This window comes from Lissotriton helveticus, chromosome 1_2 (genome assembly GCF_964261635.1).
Source record: "Lissotriton helveticus chromosome 1_2, aLisHel1.1, whole genome shotgun sequence".
In the NCBI taxonomy this organism is placed as follows: Eukaryota; Metazoa; Chordata; class Amphibia; order Caudata; family Salamandridae; genus Lissotriton; species Lissotriton helveticus.
In genome coordinates, this window is record NC_136058.1 from 366,081,719 (window position 1) to 366,101,268 (window position 19,550).

At 46.7% G+C, this 19,550-nt stretch overlaps 1 protein-coding gene across 2 annotated transcripts in view; it reads right to left on the bottom strand.

Annotated features, from left to right (window-relative positions):
• Positions 1-19,550, bottom strand: part of CDC20 (cell division cycle 20) — an 81,815-nt gene that overhangs the window by 32,521 nt on the left and 29,744 nt on the right. For both annotated transcript variants that reach the window (XM_078672322.1, XM_078672329.1), the window contains exons 3-6: positions 3,840-3,985; positions 3,384-3,480; positions 1,700-1,828; positions 1,082-1,278 (exon numbers count right to left, since the gene is read on the bottom strand). In XM_078672322.1, the coding sequence (XP_078528448.1) occupies positions 1,082-1,278; positions 1,700-1,828; positions 3,384-3,480; positions 3,840-3,985 (569 nt within the window). The remainder of the gene's footprint in view (positions 1-1,081; positions 1,279-1,699; positions 1,829-3,383; positions 3,481-3,839; positions 3,986-19,550) is intronic.

The window sequence follows — 19,550 nt, forward strand, 5'->3', positions numbered from 1 at the left end:
TACAGTGGCCAGAGTTGCCAATTGGGTTTTACAGTTTACGGCAAGACCGGCACTGGGTGCCTGGTTGACAGGAACCCAGGGCCCACTCAGTCAAATAGCATTCACATTCGGCAAAAAAGGTGAGGGCAACCGTGCACAAAGAGGCACTTTCCTACATGAACCCAATGATCTTGTGTTAGTATCACTTTTTATGGTTCTGTTGAGCCAGGGAGCTGAAGTGCAGTGAATATTTGTATCATGGCCACTTGGAATGCTTTGGTTTGCTACAGGTTTGAGAACAGCCCAGAAAATTTGGGGCACGTAGGGGCAGAAAGCTGAATTGGTTCTGTAGCCAGAGTGCACAGTGTGAAGTTAGTCACAGGAGCAGCCACAGGATAAAGTCTTGGCCCATGAATGAGCAGAACCAATGTGGCAAAAAATGCTTGCTTGCTAAACTCAGAATATCTTCCGGTGAACTTCGAACAGTGTCCAAGCTCATACACCAAAGTCACCTCACGCAAGTCTGTGACCAACATCTGCTTATTGCAGTAGCAGAATAGCATGAAGCCAGTTCTCTTGTGGGCATACCTTTCATCCCACACTGCAGAGCCATTTTGAAAGTCAACAGAAAACAAAATCAAAAGTGGATCTCCAGATTACAAGGAACTGAAAGACAGGAATTTCTGTAGGTGTGGCACTTCTATGCAGCTTCCAGTGTAGTTTGGAGCCAACAAGAAGCCACCTTGAGGCCAACAGGAGCACTGCTGTGTATAGATCTTATTCCAGACTGGCTACTGGAGAATATCCCAAGGGGCGCATTCTGCAGCTTGTAGCATCTACCAGAATAAAGCAATTGGACAGCGTTTTGAAGACACAATGTACATGTAGTCAGAGAAGTGTGTGCTCTTTAGAAGCAAAGGAAACTGGCCTTCGAAGCATATTCCTAAAAGGTACTACATGTAGGTAGGCTTAAAGTTACCAAAAGATCTGTAAGCTCATGTCAAACATGTACAACTTGAAGAGTCCTTACTTAAACACTGCACAAAATCAGTATGCTGAAACAAAGGATATCAATGCAGCACCAAGACACTGGACACCTCACCTGAACCTCAGCGTTGCTTGTGCCGACAGCGAGGTAGTTGCCCTCCTTGATCCAGGACACGGAGGAGATGTACTCATCAGGTCTTTCCATTTGCATAAGCAGGATGATATCTCCCGATGTGTAATTCCAGAGATACACAGAGTCGTCAAGTGCCACAGCCAGACAGTTCAGTGCACTCCAGTCAATCAGGTTCAGATCTAGATGACAGAAGGACACCAGCACATCAAGTCAGATAATGCCCTGCACAAGGATGGCCAACCGCACACCAGACTGTAGACCAGACTGCCAGCAGTCAGTTGATGGGCTAGCAGTACACAGAGGATGCAGAATTATACTGGTTTACAGCAGGGAGGATAAAGCTAGAATGATCTAGCAGAACAGATTGCAATGGGTGCACAGAATGGCAGATTCATTAAAATAGGTTTACAACAGAGTTCGGCGAGAAACGGATTACAGTTGGGTACAAGGCAACACATTAAGGGACGAGCATTAGTCTGCGTTTATAGCAGAGCACAAGCAGAAGTAGACTTATATTAGAGGACAAAAACATTAGGATGGTCTGAGAAGATTAGATTGCACTTCCAGTACAGCAAAGAACAGACAAACAAGTAGGCTTACAATAGTCGTTCCGGATTTCTGGAGCATCAAGTATCCGATCCGGCATGGAAGGGATGTACCGGCCAGACTTCCTGCTGGATCCAGGAGTAGAGTTTTGCGAGTAAAGTACTTTCAAGTTGTTCTGATAGCCTGCAAATGTAAAAATATGTATTGTTCATGTGCACCAATCCATAGATTCGCAACGAACTGGCCATGTTTCTAATCCAGTCTTCCCACTCTGGCCTAGAAGTCAGTCAAAAGCCATCTAGACCAGCCACTAGCTTACCTCTCCAACACTATGCTTTCTATGAATAGTTGTACACTTGGGGTACTTCCAGTGCCAGCCTAATTTAATCTGTGTTCTGCTGCTTTAACCAAGAGCAAAACTAGATGTAGTGAAGGGAACTTTTGTCTTTCATGGTAATGACCAATGTTGGTCTGACAACTGGAAATCTCCATTTCAGCAGAGACGGATGCTGAAACTATTGCCCTTTGAAGGAACCTCTTGTGCAACCTGTGATTGCAACATGTCCAATAGGAGAATGACCACAATCAAATTTAGGCCAGCATTAGAACCTTATCCCAAATATCAGATCCCGTAAAGACAGAAAAGCTGATGTGCAGGTAGAGTTTAATATTGCACCAATTAGGTTTACTGCTGAGCAGGGACAAGATGGGACTTCTGCTGGTTTCTGAAGAAGTTCAAGTGATAAAGCAGGGCCAGAGTGACTTCACTCACTAGTTCAAGTAATTGTTTATTAATGTGCAGTTTGGACATCTGCCAGGAGATTAAATGCACCAGAGGAGGCACATGTTCATGCTGCCTACAGACAAAGAGTTTGAGTTGAAGATTGGACTTCCGACGATCTAGCCGTTTAACAAGCGACAATTATTAAGTCCTGAAGTCAGTTTAAAGTGCAATACTTTCTAAAGCATCTATTTTATTCAGTGCTCCAGATGTCAAATCCAACATTTCAAACCAGGTTGGTGAGAAAAGCGTGGGGGGTTTCTAAGCTCCAGGCTCAACACCAGCACAATAATTGACTGTCCAGCCCAGTGCTCTACTTTCAATTAAGTACTGTAATGCACACTAGAACTAAATGCACCTGTACCTGCTACTTTTCCTTAGTTCCCCCTCCCCTTGTAGTCCAAGAAGTCCCCACTTACAAGCCTAGTGTGATAATGCTGCTCTGTTCATAGGGCCCTGAACAGTTATGTAGCTGCCAGATTTAGTCTCCATATGGCTTCTTCCCCTTCTGCGAGGGTGTCTGAACCTGCAACATACCAGTACCCTGAGAATCACTGCATTCAATGGTCCAAGAACTCTGAATTTAAACAAGTGGGTTCCACTTTTATACACTTAAGAGGACAGGAAATGATCCACTGTCAGAAGAACCCAAATAGGTTCTAAATGGAATTTGCAGGATGTGATGCTCCTCACAGCAGGGTAGGCTTCAGCCTGGACCACACAAAGTCAAACTTGTGAGCTTTCTGCACTTGGCTGTCAGCCACACTGAAGTGTGCTCAGGAGAAAGACATGGCTATTCTCAACAGAGGGATTCCTTTCACCTTCCAACAGAATGCAGTTGAACTCCCCATCCACCAAATTTCTGCACTACTGCAGCCCTTCCCAGCAAAAAATCTGAAATAAATTTCAGGACTTTCTCCTCATTTCAATGTCTGATGTGAGGTCGAAATAACCCACCTTGCGGGGCATTCTGGGGTTGACCACTAAGACGAAGAATCTTTGCTTCCTCCACATCAAATCCATTTAGGTTAAGAGCCCAGGCTTTCTGCTGGTCCTGAAGCAAACAAAAATGGTTTAAGATTCACTGTTCAACAAATCAACACCACCTAAAGAGTATAGTAGAGAGGAAAATACATAAAAAACAAATAAAGTGGTACCCTCAGACGGTCTGCACACACCCCCAAACCCAAAAAAATAAGAAATTCAGTATATGAAGTCCAGTATCACAACAGATGAAACCTGAACAATCTCATTCATGGTCATTAGAGTAACCAAACTGCCCTTCAGTGACATTCGATGCTGAACAGCAAACTGAAACACTACTTGGTTGGATAGTCTAAGGATAGAGCATGGGTTGGGACACCAAGGACTATAGATGCAGATTGTGCCGGACTGCTCTGGTGTAGCACTTGCCTTCTGAGTAGGTGTGTTGTCAAGTGGTTCATTCTCTTTGGTCAAAAGGAAGCTTGCAACATCCATCTGCATGGTACTGCGGTTGGGAATATACCGATCACCCCCTGCCTTGGAAGGTGTGTTCTGGACTTTGCCACCAGATTTGCCTAAAAATAAAAAAAACAGAACAACTCTTCAGGTAAAAAGGCATTCACTAAGCAACAAGCTCAGACTCCCCACACAAGACAGTCACCATGCAGCGTGTAAAAAATGTAACGTTGAGGTCAGTCAAAATGCTCGCATTTATTGTGCAGTTACTTGCTTTGAGCTTGGACATGATGCAAAGTCAAACTAATCACTTATGCCTACACCAGTCTGTTTAATGAGAAGCCTGCAACCCCTGCAGTTACCAAAAAGCATTGCAGAGGAACACCCAAACAATAGGTAGCAAGGATGGAGTGTTTTATAGTTGAGGACTGGAATTTAAGCTGGAGCAGCCTGCAAAGGTAAAAGCATTTACTGAGTGCACACAAGGGCAGAACTATTGAACAGGACAGCAGGCAAGGAGCCAATAGGCCAGTATATCTGTAGTGAAATGTTATACATACAAGTTTGGAAATAGAAGCTCTGAAGGTTCAAGTTATGTACCACTTTCCATTAAAAAAAAGTTATGGATTTGTTAATAACTTAACCGAATATGGAAAATCTGCACGAAACATTGCAGATGGCGCTGTGCTGCACCAGTAGGTCAACAAGACACTGCTGCGTTAATGTCGGCTTACTTCGTGGTTCAGAAAAACCACAACAAAATAGAATGGTGTGGGTAAGGCGTTATCCAGGTCAACCACAGGCATATAAATTTAACAAAGTAGGTTTTAAGTGGCAATTGAAGGTAAGACGGATTACCAATTGTGCGGAGTTTGGGACTGATGTGGGGAGAGCCCCAAGACTGTGCTGATGCTCTGCAGTGGAGTAAGAAAGTGATTGTGGTGTGGTTGAGACTTCTCCATGTAATAAAGTCACAATCTTTATTAGGTCCCGTTAGGGTTCTTTAATAAACCCTTAGCCCGTCCCATGTAGCTGCAGTACAGCAGTCCAGCTTAATCAAATAAGTTTAAAGCATTTACAAGTACCAAAACGGTCAAGAAAAAACACAAAAAAGACCAATTAAAATAGCTTGTATTTTTATCTTTGAAGGGCAAAAATCTATTGAATGAATCCAGAGATTTGATTTTTCAAAGGTAAGTAAATAACTGTAGTTCACTTGAAAAAGAATGCAATAAATTGTTTTAAATGGCTTATGGTAGTCGGAGAAAACAGATTTAAGCATAGTTTGACAAAGTTAGGTCCAAAGACTTGTCTATATGTTCTGGAGAAATAGTTTATTTTATTTGCGGGTTTGTAACGCGCTTGAATAAACTCCCGGAGGAGTATCTCTGCGCCTGGGAGCAAGGAAACAAAGACAGAGCAAAAGTAGAAGCAGAAGGATCTAGATCTGGTTTCTAAACAGCAGGGTTTTGAGCTGCCTTCTAAATTTTAGGTGTTCTGAACATGGTCTGAGAGACAGAGGGAGCTTGTTCCACAGTGATGGTCCAGTTACAGAGAGCTTTGCCTCGGTGTCTGGCCTTTCTTGCACGGGGCACCACCAAGAGAAGGTGGTTGCTAGATCCGAGATCGGGTAGGGACATGGAATGAATTTGTTTTCCAGGTAGACGAGCCCTTGTCCGTTTAAGCTTTTATGTATTAAACAGCATATTTTAAACTTTGGTCTCCGTCGGATTGAGAGCCAGTGTAATTGGTCCAAAAGAGGTTTGGACGCAGTTCTCGGAGGGACATTCAGGACCAGGCAGGCCACCGTGTTCTGGATTACTTGGAGCTTGGCCAGCACTCACTGGTTTGCAGAGAGTAGCAAGCAGTTACAGTAGTCTATCCGACTTAGAACAAGAGCCTGTACCAGAGTTCTCCTGAAGGAATCTGGGAGCAGGGGAAAAAACTTTGCGCAACAGGCTGATAGTGTGGAAACAAGAGCCTATGACATAGTTGCTGTGCTGTTTCAGCGAAAGTTCTTGATCCAAACGGATCCCCAGATTTTTAACGACCTGCTTTGGTTCAGGAACTGTTCCCAGGTCGTGCGGCCACCAATCAGGAGTCCATAGCATTTTAGCCTCCCCGAACAGCATGACTTCTGTTTTATTGACATTGCACTGAAGGCAGTTAGAGGACATCCATTGTGCTACAGCCTTCATGCCTAATGAGAAGGAGTTCTTTACTTCAGTGGAGAGAGTTTTGAAAGTAAAGAGGAGCTGCGTGTCATCCGCATAGGACACTGGGATGAAGCCATACGTGCGCATCACTATTGCCAGGGGTGCCACATAGATGTTAAAGAGGGTTGGGCTCAAATAAAAGCCCTGTGGCACCCCTTTCGTAATCTCTACCTCCACTGAGCGATCTGCACCCATGGTGACACTGGGTGCGATTGGATAAGAAACCCCTTAGCCAGGCAAGGGCTTTGTCCTTTAGTCCAATATTCGCCAACCGGTCAGTCAGGATGGTATGTGACACTGTCGAATGCTGCAGACAGATCTAATAGTACCAGGATCACGGTGTAGCCCTTGTCCTGATACATATGCAAGTAGTCTGTGACAGACAGAAGGGTTGACTCCGTGCTGTGCTTCGGCCTGAACCCTGATTGAGAATAGTCCAACCCCCCTGCATGTTCAATGTAGTTTGACAGATGACGATTGACCTGTTTTTCGGCCAGTTTCCCCTAAGAATGGTAGCAGGGATATGGGTCTAAGATCGGATAATTCAGTCCATGGTATGGCGGTATTTTTTCTGCTCGGTCTTACCAAGGCCAGTTTCCATCCCCTGTTGACGTCACCTGAGCTTAGTGAGAGATTCACGAGCCTCTGAATCACAGGGCATAATTCTTCAGCAAGCATGGGCATTATTCTAGCTGGAATCGTGTCATCCGGACTACCACTCTTTATCTGTGAGGTTAAAGATAATACCTCCTCTGCGGTGATAAGGGGGGGGGGACAGACATGTCAAGGGTGTGGATGATAGAATTAGGTTCATCCTTGATCTGAGGGGGTGATTGGTCTGTACTAAATGCCATATTAGAATTACCAATTTTTTCATAAATTGTGTCTATTTTATTAGTGAAGAACTGGGAAATATCACATAGCTGCTGTGATGCCAACTCAGAACTTTCACACGCTACAGGTTTGACAAAAGATTGTAGGATTTGGTACAAAACCCTAGGGGAATTTTCTGCAGCTGTGATTTGGGACGCTATGTATGTTTTGCGTGATGTGTGAATGACTTTGTGATAAATTGATAGGGAGTCCCAGTAGCGGTTCTTGTCATCCGCCAAATGGGATGTTCTCCACCTCTTTTCAAGTTTTCTGGCGGCTTGTTTCAGTGTCCTTAAATGCTCTGAAAACCAGACTTCTTGTTTATGGGCTGGGCGTGGTTTGAACAGTTTCAGAGGGGCTATATCATTTATAGCTGCCTTAGTTGCCCCTTCGAATTTCTTTAAAGCTGTTTCGATATTCTCTAAAGGAGTGATATCGGGTTCTACAAACCTCTTTGAATGAAACTTGATTAATTTTGTGCCACTGTCTTCGTTTGCTGGGCAAAGGGACCGGGCCTGAGGGGGTAGGTTTAATGTGGGGAGTATGAAATTCAATGATAAAATGGTCAGTCCAATTTACTTGCATTGGGGGAAGGCAAGTGACCAAAGGAGAATTGGATAGGATCAAATCCAGGGTGTGACCTGCCTGATGTGTGGGCCCGCAATTTCTTTGTATTAATCCCAGTAGTTCTGATCAAAAACCCATTGAATTCCCCTAACTGGCCCAACTAGACAGTACAGATCTGGCGTGATGCCCACAAGAGTCTGTGGTGGAGGGGTAAGTAAACCCTTGCCACTACGTTATGGGACTCGGAACGTCTGGGATACTTGAGGACCTCCAAAGGTTGATAGATGGGATCTCATTGGCATATTATAGGAGACCTTTGGCCCACAGGGTAGGTGGTGAAGTTTCAGAAACTACAACAGCAATACGAGTTAGCAGATCCAGTAGCCTTCTGCTATTTACAGATCCACCAGGACTATAAAAGGCTATACTGAAAGGCACGTTGCTCCCAGAATCCTCCCCACTAGAAGATAGGTTCCTCGATGGTTACTTGTCGCAAAAAGTGATCTCACTTACTTATAAGAAGGTGATCAATAATACCCCAGACGAGGGAGGAGCTTCGCGGGCATCCAAGATGGTCGCGTGAGCACAGAGCTCCCCGGACCCGCGCCACCCTTCACGGATATCCTGACTACATCCTGATTTTAAGGACAGGTTTTTGTTCGCACATCCTCGCTGATCTTCCTATCATTTGAAAAATCGAATTCGGACGCTGGGGTCCACTTTTACATTGCTGCTACTTTTTGCGGCCCACCCAGAGGCAGACCGGGGGCTCAGTTGCTTGGCAGGCCGGGGAGTAGTTGAACAACAACGGCTGTAGGGGTCCCCCTCCGGTCGACCCCCTCTTGACTTTCGGTTTCGTTTTCTACTCCCGGCTCAGACTGACAGAAGCGCAGCCCTGATCCACCTTCGGCTGGCCTGGTGTCTCTGCTGTTTAGTGCTGGCCCTACTGAGTGCCCAAACTCCGACTTTCTTGGTGCCTATGCACATCTGATTTGGTCTGGTTGTCTGTTTGGCCACTCCACGACCGGCCATTTTTACCAGGTCGCGAGGACCCCTTTGGGGTCCCTTCTCCAATATGGCCACCGGACCTGCTCCCGAGAGGCGCAAGATCAAAACACCTCTGTGGGGGGCCAAACCCAGACAAACATTATGGACCACTATTCGCAGATAAAGGGGTCCCCTGGCGGTTCTGGTCGCTCTTCAGACGATCCTAAAACTGTCTCTTCAGCGCCTTTATGGGCGCGATTACCAACATGCAGGCCTCTATGGGACAGCAGTACGAGGCCCTTGACTCTAAGATCGACACGGTGGCAGTCGACATCACGCTGATTAGAGCGGATTTGGCGAAGACCAACGAGAGGGTCAAGTCATTGGACTTGAAGGCTTCTAGTGTCACCACAGATGTCACGGAGGCACAGACTGAGATTGGTAATCTGCGTTCCACACGACCTGATGGCTCGTCATCGAGGATTACGAAAACTGAGCCCGTCGCAATAACGTACGTCTTATTGGTGTCCCGGAGAATCCCGAGATGCTGGCGGTTGACCTTTTGGTGTAGGATCTGGTTACGAATTATCTTGCTCCCGCAGGACTTAACAAATTCTTTGCTGTTGAACGCGCTCATCGAGTCCCTGGCGGGAAGGCAAAATCGGGTGCTCCCCCGAGGCCCATTATTGCCAGATTATTCCACTTTAGAGATCGGGATGCTATTCTTCAGGCCTCTCGGGATAAGGGCCCAGTGAAATTCGAAAATGCCTCGGTTTCTTTTTATCCTGACTTTTCACCGCTTGTTCAGAACAAAGACTTTGATTTCAGGGTGTGAAGAGACGATTGCGGGACTTGGGCCTAAAGTACGCCATGTTGTTCCCGACCAGGCTTCGGATTGAATATGGAGAACGTACATTTTTCTTTGATCGCCCGGAAAATGTACGTGACTGGCTTGACTCCCTGCCTAGAAGAGACGAACGTACTGGGCACCCCGGAGGCGCCGACAGGGGCGTGCCAGAGTGAAGGTTGCCCCGTGGATTCTGGCGTCTGACCTTTTCTACTTTTTCAGCTGAGTCTGGACTTGTCTTCTTTAAGCCTAGATTGGCCTGGGGGTGGCGGGGGGTAAATGGGGACTCTTCCTCCTCCTGGGTTCTTTGCGTAGCTTAGTTTAATAATGGGGCGACAGGCACACTGCAAGTTGGGGTGGCTTATGAGTTGTACGCAGGGGTGCAGGTTGGGGGGTGCAGCAACATGTTCAAGTTGGCGGGTGGTGGTGGGGGGTGTATGTTTCCTTTTCTTCACGCGGCATCGTATTGTTTTCTTCCTTTGCTCTGATCATTGGGTCCTGTGTGGGTGCTGCTCTGCCTACTTCTCGGGGATGGGGGGCGGCGAGTTGAGACTGCTATCCTGGAATGTCAATGGATTGGGTGACAGAATTAAGCGTGGGATTGTGTTGCAGTTCCTTAGGCGTCATTCTCCTGACATTGTTCTCCTGCAGGAGACGCATCTAATAGGTAATGTATGTCAGGCTACGAACAGGCGCGGATATCGTCTGGTGGCCCACGCTGGGTTTACTTCTGGTTCCAGGGGGGCCGGTATTCTTATCCAGTCCTGTCTCCCTTTCGAGGGTGATGAAGTAAGGCTTGATGACAGGGGGCGCTACGCGGCGCTCACTAGTAGATGGGAGGGGAAGACAATGTCCATACTCTCAGTGTATGTCCCCCCGGGCCTACAGACCTTGACCTACGCTGATCTCTGCAGGGTCCTTTTGGAACTTCCTGAGGGTCTACTGATCATGGGTGGGGATTTTAATTCAGTTGTCTCTGGCACCTCGGATAGTCATCCTCCTAGGGATTTGCCCAGGGCTCAAGTGTGGCTGAGTGATTTGCTTGAAACCTTCGGGCTGGTAGACGGCTGGAGATTACTGCACCCCACACAACTACAGTACACTTTCCACTCTGGGGCACACAGTAGTCTTTCAAGATTGGATTACTTCTTAATGCCATCGGTCCAATCCTCCATTAGAGAGATTCGTCAGCTCCCTAGGGGTATTTCCAATCACTCCCCCATGTGGCTTTGTTATGAGGTTGGGGCGGGCAGTGAGGGTAGGGTCGCCCCTATCAACCCCTGGTACTTCCGCAATCCTAAAACCCGCTCGGACCTCGTGAAAGCTATTGAACATTATTTTGACGAAAATGTGGGGTCTGTTTCTTCTGCTGTTTCATTGTGGGAGGCTTTCAAGACAGTTGTACGTGGGCAGTCCCTGTCCTTGATTGCCGCTGCTAAGAAGGCTGCAAATGTGGAGGTGGTGCGATTGGAATCTGAGATAACCGCTCTTGAGGACGATCTTCAGACTGGCGTATCCAGTGTAAAGTTGCATTCCCTTGCTTTGAAACAAGCTATTACAGGGCTCTTGTGACTGATGCGGCGAGAATGATGTATAGGGAGCAGCAGGGCAGGCTGTATGATAAGGCGGGTAAATTGCTTGCATGGTTGGACAAGAAAGAGTGAATCGTGTTCCCGTGATTGAACGGCCTGATGGTGTTTTACTGACCCAGTTGGGATCGTTCAGTGGTTCGCGGACCACTTCAGGACTGTGTACACCTCGGTTTGTGGTAGGGATGAGGAGGACTCTCGTTTGCTGTTGCAGGATATCGCTTTGCCTTGCCTTTCTGACGCGGACAGGGACCTCATGGTTGCTCCGCTCACAGTGGACGAAGTCGCTGTGGCTATTCGTTCCCTCCGTTCCGGTAAGGCAATGGGCCCCATTGGTTTGCCAATTGAATTGTACAAGCTGCGACCCGACAAAATGGCGCCCTACTTAAGGGACATGTTCCTTGAAGCTTTGGAGTCTGGTTCCCTCCCCTCTGACCAACGACTTGCTACCATCGTAGCTATCCATAAAGAGGGTAAGCCTCAGGATTGTTGTACTTCGTACAGACCCATTTCTTTGCTCAATGCCGAACCTAAAATGTTGGCTAAATTATTGGCTAATCGCTTGATTACTGTGATCGGGGACTTGATCCATCCAGATCAATTCGGTTTTATCCCGCACCGCAATACTGCTCTGAATCTTCGCAGACTCCATGGAGTTCTCGCGAGAGCCGGGACGCTCACTGAACCGGCCATTTTGGCTTCCCTTGACGCTACCACGGCCTTCGACACCATCGAGTGGCCTTATCTTTGGGCGGCCCTCTCGAAGTTTGGGCCGGGATTCATTGCCTGGGTGAAACTTCTTTACGAGATGCCCCTGGCTCAGGTGGTAGTTAATGGGAAAGTGTCTTGCATTTTTACGCTTGGGCATGGTACCCGGCAGGGCTGTCCACTGTCTCCATTGCTTTTCGCTCTCGCTCTGGAACCTCTGGCGGAGTGGCTCCGTTGGGAGCCTTCTATGCGGGGTATCCGATGGACTCCCGACTTTGAGGATCGAGTCTCGCTATATGCAGACATCCTTCTCTCTCACCTCCCCATGGAAGTCCCTGAATGTACTTTTTGATGTTCCGACCTCCTTCGGAGGATGTGGTACTGAAATTCTGGACCCATGTCATAAACTTAGTCGTATCATGATGATTTTGGTATCAGCAGACCGAGAATGACGAGTATACTATATACACAAGTCTTTGTCATTTGAGTAACGAGATCACCCTGAAATCAAGGATTCCGTTCTGAACCTTCAGGTTCCATTTTGTGTACGGCAGCCATTTTGTGGTTGCCCTCACATAGGCCGATGACTAAGGCCGACCGGGGTCCATGGACACGTACACCTTTTCTCTGACTCCTGTGTGACCTGGGCAAGCTAACTCCGTTGCCTAAGGCCAAACCTGCTCAGCCTGTCTTTCCCAGTGGCCGAGCGAGATTAGGGATCAAGCCACAACATGCCATAAACTCTTTATTACACACAACTGTCTAATCTTACTCACACCTGTCTGTTCTTTCTTTATGGCCTGCTTTACGATGAGGAGGTGCCTGTTTTTATTAGGGGTCCGTCCGATATCTGATGAAGTGTTAGGGCCTTGCCGGGTAATTGATTGTGGGCTGGACAAACTGAAATATGGGCTTGTCATGATTGTTTTTCCTTGGTCGTGAAAATATGTGAATGGTCAACTGTAAATAAGGAATGTTTGCCTGAAGCATAATATTCTGTATAAAAGGGATGACCAGCTTTGTAAAGTTGAGCAGTCTCCTGAGAATATACACTGTGTTGTACTTCTAGGATATCTGTTACTGGCTGCAGCCAATAAATTGGATCTTTGACTTCACCAAGAAGACTGTTTCTGTAGTCTGAGACAGGAGAACTCGAAGTCTTTGGGTGTGTCCCCTGGCACCGCTGGGTTCTTAAAAACCCAGTACTTCATTTGGCGCCCAACGTGAGGGCGATTTCAGCAGTACCAGTCCAAGCCTGAGGTTCGTGAGGAGCTTCGTGTGAAATTCTGGAGGAAGGCCAACCACTTCATTGACCCCTGTATGTCGTCGTGGTCCGAAAGTCTTTGCTGCGAGGTTCCCCGCTTTCCAACGGCTATGAAGGACTGCTGCCCTGACTATCGCCCTGTCTTGGACCCTTTGATGATTTGTAGAGCGAGACGATAGACGAGTCTTCTGGTGACGTCATCGATACCTCAGTTAATTATGAGTGGAGCGTCTCCCAGTCCTTAGTTTAGGTTCTTAGTTTTTGGGTATCCCCTTGGGATCTTTGATTTGGAACTTGCAAGTACCAAAGCCGAGGGATTCGTGTATTCACGAGACTATCGTATTTGATAATCCTTTGAAGTTTGAAGCTAGACTAGAGAGCGAAGATGCCTGGTCTTAGCAGAATTGGAAGTTTGTTTTGTCTTGGTTGTAATAGGGATTCCCGATTGGAGGACTAGTGTCCGGTTCCTCCGATTGGAACTCCAACCTATGAGCTATGTGAAGCATGGCGTAGGTCCCATCACATATAATGAAGTATGGATCCGATACACCAGGAAGGATGGTGTTCTAAAGTGGCCCTAATATGGTAGTTTTGACACGGAAATTTTAGATAATCTAGAGGTTAGACTCTTTAAGAAGAAAGCCCGGCCGGCGATGTTTGACTCTTTCCGCCTAAGGCGAAAGGAAGCCAAACCGAAAGAAATTAAATTAGCAAAGAAAAATAAAAGAGAAAAGGGTCTCAATAATGCAAGCTGCTATACAGTTTAAAGTTAAACAGAGGTTCCGTCCCTAACAACCTCAGAAAAGTTCCACTCACTCTAGAAAACTCGACCACCCTTCCCTCTCCCAAACTCAAATGCATCCTACTCAATTGCAGATCGGCCCAAAGACAGACATCGCTGATCTCGTCTCAGCTACGGATCTGGACCTAGCCATTCTAACGGAAACGTGGCTTACTGAAGCCTCTACCCAGATTATGGACATACTAGTCCCCCCCCCAATTATCACAGCATTAGGCTTGACAGGACCCCTGGCAAGACGGGCGGGGGAATTGCATGCATTTTTAGGAGCAACCTCTCCGTTACTAAAGTCAACTCCCCCTCCCTTTCCTCCTGTGAACTCCTCTGCCTCGACATCACCAGCGAGGGCAAACAAGTCTGTGCTTTACATCTCATCTATCACCCACCTGGTGACAATCTCATATTCACCCAACAACTCATGGACATGATCACATCCAATGCCGGTCGGCAGACCACCCAAGTCTACCTGGGTGACTTCAACCTCCATTGGAACGATCAGAAAGACAGTGGTGAATAGTCACAAAACTTTCCTTAATGCGCTTGACCTCACCCAAATATGCGATAGACCAACACACGACAAAGGCTCGATACTCGATCTCATCATTGCCAAAGAAAACTACACAACTGGAGGCGATCCAACCCTGCGACTGGTCAGATCACCACATTATCACCTTTTTTATCAATGAAATAGTTAAACCTAACCCGGCTCAACCAATCGAATCCAAAACATGGAAAAGGGACATGAAGAATCTTAACCCCTCTACCCTGCCTCCCCACATCGGCAATCTCCTCCTTCCCCCTTCAGGTGCCTCGGACGTTCAATCACTGACTGACCACTACCATGACTATGAATACAATAGTCAATGAAGTCGCCCCTCTGCAACTGAAGAGAGTCTCCACCAAAATCTCTAACCCCTGGTATGACGATAAACTCAATGACGACAGGCGTACTATGCGAATGGCAGAGCGCACCTGGAGATCGGACCCTTCAGCACTGCACCTCAAAAGGCTTAACAAGAGAAATGCCTACTTCAGGAAAATAAAGCGCACAAAGTCGGACTTCTTCAGTCGCCAGTTGGACCAAGCAAAAAACAGGCCAAGAAAGCTGTTCGAACTTATCAAGACCCAAACAAAGTCACAACCCTTACATTCAAACAGCAAAACAAGCGACACCCCACACTGAAGCCTTCTCTACTTTCTTTAAGCTAAAGTCTGATAACATAAGAAATGATCTCATCATGGATGTAAGCCGATTCCCCAACCACACCAGAATGTCTAACTCTCAACCTAAAAACAAGGCATCCTGGCTATACTTCGATACCTACTCGGAAGAAGCAATACACAAACTGCTCTGCACCGTGAAGCCCTCTAATCACCTCACAGACCCTCTACCTGCTAATGCTGTAAAAGACTTCATCCCCTTGCTCCTCCCTCTCAGGACCAAAATCATCAACAGCTCCCTACAACAAGGCCTCATTCCAGACTCCCTCAAGGTGGGGCAAGTCACGCCTATACTCAAAAAACCTACAGCTGATCCGTCTGACCTAAACAATTACCGACCCATCACCAATATCCCCACCCTGGCCAAACTGCAGGAGAAATGTGTCCAACTCCAACTAACAAGACACATTGATCAATTTGACCTCCTCAACCCTCATCAATCAGGCTTCCGAGCGAAACATAGCACGGAAACAGCTATGACACATAATTAATGACGCCCTCCAAATTCTTGATCGCAATGAGTCCTGCCTCATCCTTCTTGACCTCCCTTCAGCATTTGACACGGTCAAACATGAGAACTTGCTGGAGCTGCTAAGCACTAGAATGGGTCTATCGGGAACTGTTCTCAAATGGTTTTCGTCCTTCCTTCGCAACTGGTCTCAGAAATTCAAGATCGACAATGTGCTATCTACACCTGTGCCCGCAGATCTAGGTGTCCCACAAGGATCCTCCCTCTCCCCCACATTGTTCAACCTCGTCATGGAACTGCTCGCCACCCTGCTCCAAGCTTCCAATGTCCAATTCCATATGTACGCCGACGACACACAACTTTACCTAAAGCTTCAATCCCCGGAAGATATCAAACATCTGAATTCCACACTTATTAACACTCAATCATGGCTGGCAGATAATCACCTCAAACTAAATGCTCTGAAAACTGAGTTCCTACTCATCTCACCCCGGCGAAAATTTTCATCACCCAAACCTGGCTCAATAACTTAACAGCACTCAATGTCCAACCTACCATCGTGGATTCGGCGAAATCCCTAGGCATTACACTTGACGCCAAGCTCAACATGCAGCAGCATGTTAGCAAAGCCACAAAAGGAGCCAACTTCCAAATCAACACACTGAGGAAAGTTAAGCCTTTCCTCCCTGCCGAAGATTTCCAAACTGCTGTACAAGCTTTAGTGATCCCTCGAATAGACTACGGAATTGTGGCCCTCAGCGGACTCCCACTAACCACAACAGCACCCTTAAGAGCCTCCCTGAACGCTGCCGCGAGACTCATTACTGGCTCAAGAAAACACTCACATATATCCCCAGACTTAAAGTCTCTAAAATGGCTCCCTTTGGAAGCCAGAATACAGCTAAAAATTGCTTCTATGACACACGCGGCCGTGCACCACAAAGCACCAAACTACCTCGCTCACAAGCTGTCTATATCAGGTGGTTCGAGAACCAATAGAAGTACAAAAAATCTACTCCTGAAACCTCGTAGATTCCGGAAAGAGAAAACATACAAGCGCTCCTTCTCAGGAATGGCACCCAGGATCTGGAATGCGCTCCCTCCTGAAACGAGGCTTATCTCCTCCACTGCACTCTTCAAGAAAGGTGAAAACCATCATTCTGGCCAAGATCCCCTGAACCTTATAGGGGCTGGACCAAAGACTCTGCATTGCTCTGTATCATTGCTCTCCTTGTCCTCTGTCACTATACTTCTACTTGATGGGCGACACTATTACGCTACTCTCTTGGTTTACTGATTCACTCTCCCGATGCCCCCACTCACTGTTCTCTATACACTAAGAGATTGGGATAAGCCTTCCACACACCCAAGGTGTACCTGAACACCCCTGTAGTGGGATCAATGACTGGTGTCGTCTTATATTACTTGTTTACCCGTTTGTATATTGATATGTTTCATGCATGTTATTATCCTACCATGTCAGTGACTACTACACTGCTTCCATTATCTCTGTTCATCCCTACCTCCCCTACCCTGTCTTTGTGAAGCGCTCTGATATCCACAAGGATCTTGTTCGCGCTATATAAAACTTTGAATAAATAAAGTTAATGAAGAACAAGCGAGTGAACAGTTGCCCAGGCAACGTAAAATGGCGATCGATAAATGCTACCCAGTTTTACCACCTCTTCAGCAAGATGTAGCAAAAGAACTTGAGAAAGACCCTTTAATGTCGCATTTGTTGAGCTCGCCACCCCCCTATGCGCAGAGTGCTACAGCACCTCCGCAACCTTTAGTTGTGCAACCTCCGGTTGTTGTGACTCAGGTTCTTCCACAGCCGCCAGCTCCTCTTCAGTTGGCTCCTACTCTTCTGGCGCAGCCTCCTCAAGGGCCGCCGACTTTGCCATCTGCTTCGCCATTACTTCCTACGACTTTGCCTACTATATCGACTACCATTCCCGGTATGCCTTCTGATACTGCCTCTGCGTGTGCCTTGCCTCTCGGCTTTTCCTCCGGTCCTTTCATCAACTTTTCCCTCTGTTCGCCAGAGAATGACTAATACTGTTACTAATCTTCTATATCCTCTCTTCGGAGCAGCAAGTATGACCCCTGTTTCAACGAGCAAACAGTTGCGTAGTCAACTGCCTGACTCTAGGGAGTGGTAAACATTGGATTATTTGGCGCATAAATGGGTTACTGACCCCACAAGGTATGAGCTAGAGTCTGTTATGGATGTCTTCCATCAATGGGAAGCACCGAAGCAGAGATGTTTGAGAAAATGTGTGCTTTTTTTTGTGAAGAATTGGACAATGATTTGGAATCCAATCCGCCTGATTTGTGCCGTGTACGGTTCGAGTTTTCAAAAGGCACGATTGTGGGTTCTGATGTTGAGAAAGCAGTTGCGACATTACTATCGTTTAGGAGTGAGGGTATTTCTCGGTCGTTTGAGCCTGATTTCTCGGTTAGAAGGAAGGTGAGACACTATCCCATGAGAGAAGTTCCTCCGGTATGGAAGGTAGCAGTTCAAGCTGATGCCGTTAATATTGTAGCTGCGCCAGCATATTTTCAGCGTGTTTGGGTACATGTTCCATGGAAAAGAGCCGAAGTATTGGCTCTTAAACAGACACTACCTGATCCCCGTAAAAACCCTGCAGGGTACTATAAGGAGATCTCAGACTGCAGACTCATGTGTTATGAATCTAGCTGATATAGACATGTTGTTCCGCAGCCTTTTTGGGGTTTGATTCGCCATACAGATCATGCGCAAGAGTTAGGCGACACATGGACTAATATTAGTGCTGCAGATGCGCTACAAGTTGGTGGTGCTAAACCTGAGCTTTTAGTAGCAGAACTCCCTGGTAAGATAGTTACTTACATGAAGACTCTAATGCCTGCGATGCGTGTAAATTGGGATAAATTGTCTGCGTGTAAGCAGAAGAAAGATGAAACAGTGTCCGATTTCTTCATCAGGTTTGAAGAGACGTTTATCGACCACAGTGGTCAAGATATGAGTGCAGAAGGTGGTCAACGGTTGTTCGTTGACAAGTTTGTGCACAATTTGCTTCCCGAGCTGTGTAAGAAATTTAAAGATTCAGAGAGTTCTTGGGCAGTTTCATCTTCAGCACAGATATTGGCTACGGCACAGTATTATGAAAATAGAAGGATAGAGCAGACAAGAAAACTAAAGAATTGAAGACGAAGGTTCTTTTACAGCAGGCGTATCCGCCTCGTGGTAGCCAGCGTGACTATCAGCAACCTCAGCAATTTCAGAGAAGCTCGCAAAGGTTCGAGTTTCCTCAACCACATTTTCCTGTAGGCCCTAATCAGTGTGCATATTGTAAAGAGGAGGGTCATTTTAAAAGTAGCTGTCCTGTCTTGTTACAATGTATGAATGGTGTTCCTAGCGCAAGAGGTCGAGGTGCTCCACAAGCTCCTAGAGGTAGAGGACGTGGAAATTTCCCCCAGAACGCGCGTCCCTTTCCGCCTCAAAATTCAATTAATAGTTTTGATCAGCAGAATAACGCGTCTGGTAGGACGACTCAGTACTATGCTGATGACTACTATGCAGAAGTTGAGAACATGGAAGGTGATTGCTAGGACAGCCATAGACAGTTGTTGTTTCAGTTCCAGTAGATCAGAGTGGACCTTATGTTGAGGTGATGTCATCAAGTGTGTCAGAGCCTTTTCTGTTGGATACTGGTGCTACGAAGAGTTCTATTATGCACTCAAAACTCCCTGGCGCACCTTTGTCTGGCGAGACAAATGTTTCAGAAGGGTTTTTCTGGCGCCCCGGTTAGGAACCCGATTTCTAGTCCTATGTCCCTTTCTGTTGGACCTTGTGAATTCGAAGCAACCCTTATACTGACGACAGGTTGTGGTGAGAACTTGTTAGGATTGGATCTGTTGAAAAGATAGTATGCGACATTGTATTGTTCTCCTTCGGGAATACAACTTACATTGGGTAAGAAAGTGGTCTCCCCAATGTATTTGTCGAAGGATAAACTTCCGACAGAATTGTCGTCCCTCCCCGATATTCTTTGGGCTACTGGTCCTAATGTGGGTCTTTTGGAAATACCGCCATATGTTGGGACATTGAAAGCCAATGTTAAAATGCCACGCCTTCCCTAATACAAGATGTAGGAAGGTA